Here is a 13431-nt window from a genome sequence, read left to right on the forward strand (position 1 = left end):
CGTTTTTCAATTACTGCATGTGCCGAATGGCGAGGGGGGTTCACTGCAATTCACCTGCATTTTGTTGACCAGACAGCGTGTTATCACAGAGAAACGACGAATATGAACAGAAGAGTCCGTTGACTCAGTGACTTGACTGAGTCACTCTGATTCTGACACTAAGAACAGGAAGTCCACACTTGAGAAAAACCGCTAAGCGTTACTGGAGATCTGCTGGAAAAGCTGCACCAAAACTAAGTCATGTTGTCAAGGCTACTGATTCACCTCAGTTGGGGGTAACACGTGGCTCGATCCCTAACACGAGCCCACGTTCCTCTATTCGCCCCAGAACATCTCAGCCAAGCAAGAAACGTTCACTCCCCAGTGCCGCTCGAGGGACGCAGGAACACGGCTCAAATTCGCCGTAGACACCACGTGTGTGGCAAAACGGATGACGGGACTCGGGGGGAGCAGGCGAGTGCCAGTGTGGACACGGGGGCTCATCTTCTTCGCACTCAAAGGGACTCACCGTCTGACTGAGGGTCTGCCCACGGCTGCCGGCACGTTTAGCAGCACGTGTGGATGGTAAACCCCATCACCCGCTTTGTTTCTACCCACCTCGCCTCGGCCCCAAACTCAGACCCTCCGTCCCTACAGACTGTCTGTGAGGGAAGCAGAAGCAGGCGCCTGGGGATCGCAGACGCGAGACCGGGAAAAGCCTGGCCTCTCCAGAGGGAGCCGAGGCACCGAGAGCCTCCAGACCACTTGTCCGGAATCTCCACGTAGTAAATGCTGCGCGGAACCCGCCTGGGTTCCTTCCTCCTCACCCAGCACCTCCCCAGCACAACCGCAGGGCACAGGCTTTCAGACCAGTGTTATTATGAAACCAGTTTTGGCCCCTGGAACTGCCCGCAAGAGTCTCGAATGCCCTCAGGGGTCTGGGGCCCTCACCTTGAGAGGTGCTGCTTTGTCATCATTACGTTACAGAAATAGGAATCAAAGGGATGTTTTCAGACATACAAGCCTTTTTTAAAAAATGAGATCGCAATTTAAGTTTTAAAAGTACATGACTGATGACTCTGAAAATTCCGCCCCGGTGACAGCGATATGGAAGTCACGTGTCGCATCAAAGCGTTCCCTGAGCGCAGGGGCCAGAGACCTACGGCCCGCGGGCCACAGCCAGCCCACTGCCTGCTTCCGCAAATAAAGTTTTATCGGGACGCAGCACGGCCATTCGCTGATGCGGGGTCTGTGGCTGTGATGGCAGAGCCGGGCAGTTTTAACAGGGAACGTGGCCCACAAAGCCGAAAACACTTCTGGCACCTGATGGAAAAAGCCTGCCAACCTCTGCTCCGATAGAAAGCGCTCCAACAGAAAGTGGGAATGACAAACATTTCAGCAAAGTTCAGATCAATGTAACGCCAAAGGGAGAGTCTTTAGTGGTCTTCCTTCCCCCTGAGGCTACGCGCACAGGCAGTGAAAAAATCCGTGAAAGGGAGCACTGTTTAGCTTTGGTGCCACTTCCCAGGGGTCTTACCAGAAGGTTTGCTTGGCTGTCTGAATGACGTTCGCGGACGTCTCCACGTCGATGTAGTCGTAGTGCAGGGCCCCGGGGTCTGTGGAGGAGCCCGTCTCAGCCAGCAAAATTCCGATCCATCTGCCCATGTCCTCTGAGGAGGACGCCTAGCGGGGGAAGGGAGGAGCGAGCATTTACTTAAGTGATGGTAACGAGCCCCACACTTCCCAACCGCAGCAGAGACGGAGCGGCAGAAAAGAGAAGGGAACAGGAAGCACGGAGCGGGCACAGAGGACGGAGCCACGGTCCCGGCCTGAGTGACAGGCCCACGCCGCGTGCACACCAAGCCTGGACACCGGAAGTCACGCACGGACTTACACCCAAGGAAACAAGATTGAGCCCCGCGATGCCGTCCGGTCTGGGGGACGGCAGCAGGTGCAAGGTATGGAAATTGCTATGGGAGTGAAATCGCAGCTGAAGGAAGCAGCCTAGAAAGTGTCTGGCCAGAAAAAAGGAGTCCCCCAGCCCCGGCCAGCCTCACCTGGCATCTCGATGGGGCCCGCGCCTCTGGGGGGGGCCAAACCCTGTCCCACTGCGGCCCTTGGTGGGGGGGGGGGGTGTCTCCTAAATGGGCCTGAAATGGCAATCTTAATTCTCTTAAGATAGCACAAAAAATCAGCGAAGTTTTCTACCAGTTTATATAAGTGTAGACGAGTCTATATAACTTTATGTAAGCGTAATCACGTTTTATAGTCATTGCCCCGCTTGGTGCATGGTATAGCTTTAAGATGTTCGAAATGGTCCCCATCCCAAATTTGATCCGTTGAATTTGCAAGTCGGAAATATATCTTCAAGATCCTGTTCATTAAATTTTTAAATCATCCTTATCGTGTGATTTAGAAAATCAGATACTTTACTTTATAACGATATTTGAAGCATTTGATTAATCAAAATACAATGTTTAAAAAGGTAGGGGATGCTGAGTTATTAAGCACGTAAGTTAACAGAATGGGAAAGAAAAGAAATATTTTTACTAAAATGACTAAATTTTAATAGAAAGACAGATCTGCTAAGTTAAGCTTAAAGACTCCAAGAAAATGAAGTTTTGTATTCGTAGCCTTGGCAAGTTGAACGCTGATCAGAATACACATAACTGTAAATATTCCCAGAGCCGTTAACACGAGAGGAGCTATTTTTCTTGTGATCATGAAATTGGCTGGCAGTAACGGCTCCCTCCTGGCCGGTAGGGCGTGAGGCCCCAGGACAAAGCAAATGGACTCGAGTTACGCGCCTCCCCGGGGGAGAAGGTAACCAAAGTTTGGGGAGCAAAAGTGAATGCATTTAAATACTTGGGTAAATAAAAATCCCAAATGTGTTGTTCTCTTTCATCTTCCTGTCCTTCCCCAAACAAAATCTGGATCAAGAAAGTATCTATGACTCAATCTACACTGAGGCATCTGTAACTATTTTATCTAAGCATTTTTAAAAGTGTTTTCACACGCCACGTAATGTGTGATTGATACAGTGACACTAGAGTTTATTCGTTGTTTTCCTCATAGTTTACTCTATAGAATTTTCTAATAGGCTTTTTAAAAAACAACCCTGTGATGCTGGACTGAAATTAGAGGTCTTGGTTATGATCGTAACTTTTAATACAGATGTGGGTGTGTGAATGCACATATGTATATACATGCACACTTAGAAATATGTACCACACATGTAACACATACACGTGCACGAAGACATGTAGTGCACGTGTGCCACACACACACACACACCCCTATTTCCCACTGCCACCGGGGAGATTCCACTAGGAGCTGTCCGGAGACATGGCTGGTTCCAGGCCTGGGCCAAGGGAAGGTATGAGATAAGCCTGGAGCATCTTACTGTATCACAACGTAAGGAAAGTGCTCAAAGAATGAAGGGGACCACGGCATCTTATTACAGGGACACAGCAAGGACCACAGGGGCAAGCAAAGTTCAGAGGGACTTCTGCTGACCAAATCTGGGAGTTTTCCACCAAATAAGGCATTATAATCACTGAGAAAAACAATATGCTGTGAATCCCCGCAGATATACGTACATAAGGGATTGATAATTAACGGGAGGAAGGGAGACCCTTCCTTACAGTAGAGGCTAACTAAGGAGCACAGAAGGAATAATGGGAATCCAAAGTGTGATTTAGTTGCCATGACGATGGTCGCCTCATCAATGGATGACAAAATTAGCAGGTGAAATTCTGAGTGATAACAGGATATCTACATAGACGGCCTCGAAGTAACTTCCCCATGATGCTTTTAAAAACAAAGGGGGGGGGGGCGCCTGGGTGGTTCAGTCCGTTAAGCGTCCGGTTTCGGCTCAGGTCACGATCTCTCAGTTTGTGAGTTTGAGCCCCGTGTCGGGCTCGGTGCGGACAGCTCAGAGCCTGGAACCTGCTTCGGATTCTGTGTCTCGCTCTCTCTCTGCCCCTCCCCTGCTCATGCTCTCTCTCTTCCTAAAATAAACACTGAAAAAAATTTAAAAAAAAAAAAAAAAAAGACAAAAGGAAGGCAGTGACTGTGCAGGGGGAAGCCTTGCAGACACCCTGCCCGAGGGATCAGTTAACACCACCAGCCGAGGGGCCAAGTGACGGATGCGCCTGCCCATGTGGCCTGCAGCACACAGCCCTGCTTCCACGGCTCCCGCCAGGGAGGCCTGCCCGCAGTCTAACAGCGAGGAGACAGAGATGCGCCCAGACCGAGGGCCTCCATGCGGTAAATGGTCTGTAACCTCTGCACGTCTCTGTGCCGGGAAAAGAGCCAGCTGGACCAAGAGGCGTTGGCTGGGGTTTCCTCGTGCCTTCGAGGAACACTGTGGAGATCAGAAACGCCGACTAAGGTCGAAGAATCAGGTAACAGGAGGGTGTGAACGACCATTTCCTGATTTTGATAATTATATTGTGGTTTCGGTAAGGGAATACCTCTGTTTTTAGCACATGTGCAAGGAAGTATTGAAGGAATAAAGGGGCAACGTGGCCGTAAAAGTCTGAGAAACGTTACACAGAAGGAGAGGAAGGGGGGTGCGGGGGGAGCGCCCGAGATCCCGCACACGGCAAGACGCTTCTGTCGCGGGATACGGTGGAGGGTGCTTGGAGATTTTCCCACTGCTAGCACAACTTTCCCGTAATTCTGAGATTGCCTCCAAATAAAAGTTAAAGTGACCTTAGAAGACGTACAGATTACAGTTACTGGCTGGCGTGCCGCATCTCATGACTGACCGAGGTGGGGCTGCCTGCGTGTGGCCGTGTGCGTGCCCGTGACTAATGACGGGGACAGGGGGGAAACACGGGGAAGGGGCCGCCCCGCCTGCGGGCTGCAGACGCACAGGGGCGCCCTCCCTCCCTGGCTCCCCGCCCGCCCCAGGTCTGCTGCCCAGGCTCAGCTCGCACGGGAGACCCGACCCGCCTTTTTTACATCGAGGACGTCGTCTCCTCCTCTGGGGTTTCAGCTCTCTCCCCTGCGCCCACTCTACGGTTTTCGGCCCACGTTTGCAAAAGTGCAGATTCCGGCCTGACGCTCCTGTTTTACAGGCGAATCAAAAGGCCATGAGGGAAAAAACACGCAGTGTGATCCCGCTGTTCCACAGCACGGGGCCCGGGGCCCGGAGCACATAGTGGGTCCTGGCCAGCTTCGCAGGCCCGCAGCCCCGTGGGAGGGAGCACTCCGGTGCTAGTCTGGTCCCGCCCCTGTCGGAGAGAGTTTCTGTGAAAAGAGTCTCCGGAACAAACACCTGTCTCCCATCAAGACCTCCCAGACCATCAACTGCACAGCCCGTGTCCACGTGCTCTGAAGTTCACACGCCTGGTGTTTGTGGACACGCGTGTGTGCATGTGCGTGTCTTTGTGTCTAAGTCATGGTAATGTGAATGAACAAAGGGCCAGAAAAAAGAAGGTCTGAATTAACAGGGGGTAGAAATAAGTTAACAGTATAATAGATGAAAAATAAAATCTGAAGTTGTCAGCAGATAGTGAAGAAACCAGTGTCGACTGCGTTTCCGCATCAGGGAATAAGAAGCTCCCAAAAAGCAGGCAAGCACGTATTGCATGCACACCAAGCAGAGGGCTCTGAAAGTGAAAGGTGTTCTTCTGGGATTTCCGTGTGACTGGCCCGTGAGCCGCCGTCTGTAAGGTTGTCTAAAAACACCTGTTCCGTCTGTGAAGAACATTCCGAAGGGCAAGTGAAAGAAATACCATTGTTTCAGAGGTAGACCATCGTTAGGGGAGAAAGGGGTGACTTTACTCTGAAAAAGCAGTGCGCTGTGTGGAACCGTGTATTTAACCGCGCCAACGCGCGCGGACGACAGGAAGCGAGGTGGCGTCTGGAGACGGGGGGCCTGCACCGTGCAGTGAGAGGGGGCGCTGGCTACTCGCACCATCACAGAGAGGGGGTCCCCACGGCACACACGAGGGACACGACCGGAAGCACGGTGCCCCGGGGCCGGCGGCGGGGACCGGGCAGGAAGGAAAAGCGCCCGGCAGGTCTCCGAGGGTGGCCTCGGGCAGCGCCTCACCTCCAGCACCGCGACCTCCTGTCCATTGCGAAGCAGCCGGAAGGTCAGGGGGTGTTTGGAGTCCAACCCAGGGATCACGTCACAGCCGCGCAGAGGGATGGAAACGATGTGGGTCTTGAGGTCGGTCCTGTCCTTGTGGAAAATGAGCTTGTTGTCCTTGACCCGACACCAGCGCTCCCGCCAGCGGCTGTTGGAGAGCACGTTGAGATAGCCTGCAAGGGGACCACGGAGACCGTCAGCGCGGAACCGCCCCCCGCACACCTGCAAGTGCAAGTTTACGCCAACGGGAAGGGCTGCCCCCACCCAGTGGCTCACTTCACGCAGTAGGGGACTCCTGGGAAGGCAGGCGCCCCCTCCCCCCAGAAGCCCCTGAGGGCCCGCATTGGGGGTGGGGGGGTGCATGCCAGGGAGCGGTTCTGGGAAGGTTAAGGGTTTCGTGGCGATCTGGGGTCGGGCTGGCCGAGCTGAGCCCTCGGTGTTTGCAGGGTGGGAGGGAAAGGACGCAGTGGTCGTCTTACATGACCAAAGGGACACCATATGGAAAAGGACGAGATTCACTCCGGGCAGCTGCAAAATGACACAGCCGGGGCACAAGTTACGGGGGGCAGGTTCTGGCATCACGTGAGAAAAACACTACCCAAAAAGGAAACTCTACTCTCCTACCCTGCAAGGAATAGGAGGCCTTGGGGGGCACTGAGTCCCCCACTGCTGGACGCATTCCAGCAAATGACGGAAGGTCCTGGGCACGAGAGCCCTACAGGAAGAAGGCAAAGATGCCTCCTGGCCTTTCCCGCAGCCCTCGCGTTTGACGATTTTGTCCGACTGGTGGAGCGCGCCCGGACGGGACGGGAACGCCGGAGTCTGAAGGCGTAGGTCTCTGACACTAAAGACATCATCAGTATGTGAACTAACAGGGCAGAAAACCAGATTTCACAGGGTGGCTGCTGCTTCCTCCTGCTCCGTGATGCTAGGAGATGGCTGTCCCCTGCCCTTGAGACGCAGGAAGGGAGTGCGTGGGGCTTAGAACCCTGGCCAGAAAGGAAGAAACGATACAAGGATTTCACAAGTCATTGCACTACTCCTTCCACTCACGCATGCATGTGCACACACCCACGCACACACCCGTGCACATACCCACACCCACACCCGTGCACACACCCACACCCACACCCACACCCGTGCACACACCCACACCCACACCCACACCCGTGCACACACCCACACCCGTGCACACACCCACACCCACACCCGTGCACACACCCACACCCGTGCACACGCCCACACCCACACCCACGCCCACGCACACCCACACCCGTGCACACACCCACACCCACACCCGTGCACACGCCCACACCTACACCCACGCCCACGCCCACACCCGTGCACACGCCCACACCCACACCCACGCCCACACCCACACCCGTGCACACGCCCACACCCACACCCACACCCACACCCGTGCACACACCCACACCCACACCCGTGCACACACCCACACCCACACCCGTGCACACACCCACACCCACACCCACACCCGTGCACACACCCACACCCACACCCACGCCCACACCCGTGCACACGCCCACACCCACACCCACGCCCACACCCACACCCGTGCACACACCCACACCCGTGCACACACCCACACCCACACCCGTGCACACACCCACACCCACACCCACACCCGTGCACACACCCACACCCGTGCATACACCCACACCCACGCACACACCCACACCCACACCCGTGCACACACCCACACCCACGCACACACCCACACCCGTGCACACACCCACACCCACACCCACACCCGTGCACACACCCACACCCACACCCGTGCACACACCCACACCCACACCCGTGCACACACCCACACCCGTGCATACACCCACACCCACGCACACACCCACACCCACACCCGTGCACACACCCACACCCACGCACACACCCACACCCGTGCACACACCCACACCCACACCCGTGCACACACCCACGCACACACCCACACCCGTGCACACACCCACACCCACACCCGTGCACACACCCACACCCACGCACACACCCACACCCGTGCACACACCCACACCCACACCCGTGCACACACCCACACCCACGCACACACCCACACCCGTGCACACACCCACACCCACGCACACACCCACACCCGTGCACACACCCACACCCACACCCACACCCACACCCACACCCTGCTCAAAAACAAAACAAACTCTCTCCAATTCGGGTTTTGTATCGCCTTTTCCAAAGGGCTTGGGAGCACGATTTTGCTTCTTTCCACGTCTAACACACACAGTCCTGCGTCTTACACGCTCCATTAGCAAAGGATAAATGCTATACACAAATCACAATCACAAAACAAAACCCCCAACACACAGGTAAGTTACAGGGCCCATAGCGATGCTTTCTACATCACGTATAATCATTTGCTCGACGAATTCACGCATCAAGCGCACAGGTAAAATGTTAAGTCTTCATTTGGCTCAGGGTGACATCAGTTCTACCGCAAGGTGCACTGCTTCTCCTGGAACTAGAATTTTCATTTGGGGCGAAGCTGCTGTGCTTGTGAAACTGGGGAACAAGGGGAGAAGCCCGCCCATCGGCTCAAGTGCCTGGGACCCGAGCTCCTCGCGTCTCACACATCTAGGAGAGGCTGCAGGGACAGGAAGAGAGGCTGGAGTCCAACCGGAGTCTGAAAGGGCTCCTTTGTGAAGGAGGGGGTCTCTCTGGACCTGTGACTTGTTCAGGCCAGCGACTGCTCTCCAGGAACCTAGTGGACACACAGGTGACCAAGTTTCACAAGGAGGCGGTGGGCTCCAGGGCACTGACAGACATTGTGACTGGGGCTGGCAGGAGCAGTTCAGGGACAGGGCGGCCTTGGGGGGACAGGAGGTGCCTGGACTGTTGGAACCTCGGAAAGCATCACAGGAACCCGGCCTTGGTGCGCAGGGTGACAGGGGAGTGAGACGCTAGGATATTTATTGAGGAATGTGAGTGACGAGACCTAGGAGCTAGATGACTTCTCGGGAACGGTGACGACACTGCCTTCACACTCGCACGTGGCTTTCCGTTGCACAGCTCGGCACGTGGGGGCACTCTCGCGCGGGCACACGGCCCTGCAGCATGGCAGGGGCAGTTACGGAGCCCGGCTCCACTAACCAGGGCGATGGTAATCTCTGGAACAGGTCCAGGCGCTCTCGTGATATTTTCTTCCCTGGCTGAATCTGGCCCCGAGTCACCAATACTATCAATTTCTTGACATCTGAGTCCCAAACGGAATGGTTACACTGGACAAATCCTCATTTTGTTTGAGCATGACACCATATGAAATTACCGTATTTGATGCCTTCCTCAGATTTGTTTTCAGTTCCCAAAAGGGAAAGGCAAAAGGGAAAATCACAGTGCACGCGAGGCCCGTCTCTACACACAGTGAACATCACAGTGACGCGTCCGGGGAGGGAGCACAGGGAAATGACACACAGCCATCTAGGGCATCTGGAGTCACAGGGTGGGGGGACACGGATCCCGATGGGCCCCATGCACATTTCAGCTGTAGCACACACCCACCACCAGATGGCGCCAAAGCGCAGCCAGGCCAGCTAAAGACAGGGAGGGACGGGCCCTGCTGCGAGAACCGTACCCGCCAGGCTCAACGGCCACCCGGGTCCGGGTCAGTTCCAGGAACCGCACGAGGCAATTCGGAGGCAATTTTATATTTATAAGATCCCACCCATCGTGTCAGGTGAGACGTCAGTGTATCTTAACAGTTTGGGAATTTCGGTTTGATGCTTTCAGATTAGTCTTGCTCTGAACGCTAACGTTTCTCGCGAAACCGTGGCAGGAGGCTCAAGGTTCCCTGAGAGCTCGATGGGCCGGACACGGACACACACTCCCGCATGCGGCCGTTTGGATCGCTGGCGTCTCAGGCCTCAGCGCCAGGCGCTCTCAAGCACAAGCAGCTGGGGGGAGCAGGCGGGAGCGGGGCCGAGCGTCCCGTGTTCTCCGCGGGGCGAGAAACGTGGCGTCTGCCTGCCAGGCTCTGGTCCCCTCTCGGGAGGGCTCTGGTCCCGGTGCGATGGTGGTTTCACTTGCGGCGAGCCTTGGCTCACAATCAGCCGGGAGGAGACGCCCAGGGGAAGGAGGGGACACCACACGTCCTGACGCTGCCACTGGCTGGTCCCGGTCCCGCCCACGGCAGAACTCCCCTGCCCACCTTAGATGCCTGCCCCCCAAAGGCTCACGTGCCCAAGAACGAGGATGCCAACACCCCAGGGCAGTGACTTATGTCGAGGACTCTTTCCTCCCCCTTGATTAAAGGTCGCCTGATGTCCTGTGGGGCAGGTTGTGACAGAACGGGAGAGGTATAGACTTTCCCCGCGTGCCAAAAAACCCTACTGTTGAAAACTCCACAAAGTCACAGAATGCTAGATGTAGAAGGGACCCTGGGAATATCCAGCAAGGCCTCTCACTAGCTCAGGTCATGCTGCCTCCGCAGAGGCCTCCACCTTAGACCCGGGACGTCTCCTTCCCCCCGCTTCTGTATTTCTCAGTACCCAGGCTGCTCCCCCCCAGTACTGCCCTCACGCTGCTTTGGTCTGTCTGTCTGTCTGCTTGGGTTTTTTAAAATAAGCTCATCAGGTGAGCAGATAACAACAACATTACTTATTAAGCATGGACCTTAGTGTTTCATGATTTCATCTTTAACTTTCTTAAGAAGACAAAGTAAGCATGGGCCCATTTCCCAGAGGAGGAACCTGAGGCCTAGACAGATTCCACAATTTGCTGAAGGTAATTCAGCCAGTCGGTGGGCGTGGGCTGCACTGCCCCTGTCTGCCAGGCTCTGCGCCGGGCACTGGGGCGTGACTAGGGAGCGAGGCAGTGTGAACGTGACCCAGGAGGATGGGAGGGACGGCTGTGGAATCAGGCTGGGACACGACCATCAGAGGCTCTGAACCAGGAGGCAGAAGCAGCCCTCGTTTCAGCACAGGACCCTGAGTTGTCACAGCTCGCGCCTGGTGGCCTGGAGGGCACAGAGACGGAGGCCAGGTGGGGCTTGCACGCTGGTCCGGCAGTGGACAGACGGGGCGGAGAGGATGAGGACACGTGTCTCCCGACCCCCGCCGAGTGTAGACAGGGACAGGCAAGCACCGGAAGGGGGCCCACAGAAGATCCCTCTTTGCGGGGGGGGGGGGGGGGGGGGTCTGGTGCACGTCTCAGGCCGCAGCCTGCGCGTGGCCGTATGTGAGCACACCGGGCTGACGCTCACCATCACTTCAGGGCCTCGGGGCGGTAATACGCAGCGGTACAGGGCTGGCTGGGCTGACCTGGTCAGCGGCCGCGGGACCCACTGCCCCTGCCCACTCCCCGTGGAGCGCCTGCAGAAACCATCTCCCACCCCCACTGCATCGTTATTACACACCCGGAGGCCCACCTGCTGGGCCGCATTTCATGGAAGGGCTGGATTTGAACCCAGCTCTCGATCGCTCCCGGGAGCTCACGTCTGCCCGCCCAGCGGCACGGTCCTTCCGGCCCGTCCGGCTCAGCTCCCCTCTGCTTGCCGCACGGGGCCAGCGGCCGCACGGCCACCCCTCGGCAGGGTTGGCGTCTCCGGCCTTTATGCAGCTGACATTTTCTGTGTAAAACTTTACAGAGGTACTAGAATAATTGAGAATAGTCATTTTCCTCCTGCCTCTCTCTACAGACCCCTTCTGTGGCCCCTGGACCCAGCGAAGGTCTAAATGACAATTTTAAAATTTTGTGGACAGAGAAGGTTCTCTTAACAGAGACGAAAGATATCCGCTGAGCAGCTTGATAGAAATCCACACCTGCATATTACAGGTTTCAGACTCACCCTCTCTGCCCTCTGAGTGCCAAGCGTTTCCAAGAAAGTACCAGCAAAGGATTTCTGGCAGTGCCGGATGGCCAATACAATGAGGCCGTGTGCGAGGGGTTATGAGCGGGGGAGTCTCCCGGGGAGCGAAGGGCTATGCGGAGGGAGCTCCAGGGACCGCGGGCCAGCTGCGCCTCCACGGGCTGTGAGGCTCCCGCAGGCCAAGGCCTTCCAGAGCTCAGCGTCTGGACCCTGCGGTCTAGCTCGCCTCCCACGCCAATGTTTGCTTTTCATGACAGAATTTCTCTTTCCTTTTTTGGACGGCTCCCTCCTTGCATTTCTAATCCCTAACTCCCCTCCAGGGCCAGTGCGAAAGGAGGGACAGTCCCACACCACCCAGAGACTCTTGCCGCACCAAGAAAGTCAGAGGCAAAAGGGAAACAGCATCCTGGCGTCACCCCTCTGTGCTAGAGCCCTGCCCCCACCCCTGCTGTAACTTCAACAAGGTGACGCCCCCTCCTTCACGTAGGGCAGTGGACGGAGCCTCAGTCAGCCCGCCCCTATGACCCCACTGCCATTTGCCAAGTTCAGGGACCCGAATGCACGGCCTCCCAGACCCTTGGCCTCCTTCCGCTACCAGGGCGCTCCCCGACAATCCAGAGATGGCAGCTTAACGGGGCCTCCCTGAGAGGACTCCCCAGCCGGCTTCCACGGCACGTGCGCCACCGCCCAGGGTTGCCCCGGCCTGACGAAGGACAGGTCTCTACAGGGCCCGCGGAAGTCTCATGCGTGTGGCTTCCTCGAACCCCGACCGTCAAGGCCAGAAGGGAGCCGGGACTCCCCGTGACCTGCCCTCGGGGGACGGCACGTGCCTGCGTCCAGCGCTCTGCAGCCTGCCCCTCCGCCACAGTGCTACCTCTCTCTAGCATCCTCCTGGCACACGGCTCGTGCCCTGGCATGTGACAGCTGCTGAATTAATTTCCCCTTGTCTGTATGGCCAACTCGGGCACATGGGGCGGCATTACTTCCCAGTAAAGCCCGATACCCCGGGCAGATGGATGCTCGCGGAGAGAGGGGTGAACAGGGGGAGTCTGCAAAGGGAGGGGACCAGAGACCTGCAGGGACAGAACACTGGCTGTGCCGCGTGTCTACGAGCACCCACAGCCTACCCTCGGTTCCTAATAGAGGCCAAAGCCCCGCCGTCCGGCTTTCGGTGCTGTTCTCCTGAGAACGGCTGCACGGTGGCCAAGGAAACAGGACACCTGTCCAACCTCACCCTCCACTTCTCCCCAGAGGCTGCCCTACCGGGCCTCCACCTGGCCAGGGTCCCTGTGACACTCTCCCGCCGTGCCGGCTTCCCTCCTCTGTCACCAGGCTGCACTGCACGTCTCCTCCCGTTGTTCACATGGGAGGGCCGGGGCCGCTTTGCGGGTGCCCACCCCTTCCTGGACAGGGCAGCCCCTCAGAAGGGACTTGAGGTGACAGGCTGAGCGACAGCACCGCCAGGATGCTTGTTCTACCGCTGTAGCCCGGGGGGAACGCC

At 56.7% G+C, this 13431-nt stretch overlaps 1 protein-coding gene across 8 annotated transcripts in view; it reads right to left on the bottom strand.

Moving 5' to 3' along the window:
* The window catches only part of AFAP1 (actin filament associated protein 1), a 149519-nt gene that overhangs the window by 25329 nt on the left and 110759 nt on the right, over positions 1-13431 (bottom strand). For all 8 annotated transcript variants that reach the window (XR_015250624.1, XM_086705533.1, XM_086705529.1 and 5 more), the window contains 2 exons: positions 6044-6255; positions 1517-1662 (listed from right to left, as the gene is read on the bottom strand). Coding sequence is in view for 7 of the 8 variants with exons in the window: in XM_086705533.1 (XP_086561659.1) it covers positions 1517-1662; positions 6044-6255 (358 nt within the window). In the remaining variant the exon portion in view is untranslated. The remainder of the gene's footprint in view (positions 1-1516; positions 1663-6043; positions 6256-13431) is intronic.

The sequence above is a fragment of the Puma concolor genome, chromosome B1 (assembly GCF_028749965.1).
Source record: "Puma concolor isolate L17-30 chromosome B1, mPumCon1.1.hap2, whole genome shotgun sequence".
In the NCBI taxonomy this organism is placed as follows: domain Eukaryota; kingdom Metazoa; phylum Chordata; class Mammalia; order Carnivora; family Felidae; genus Puma; species Puma concolor.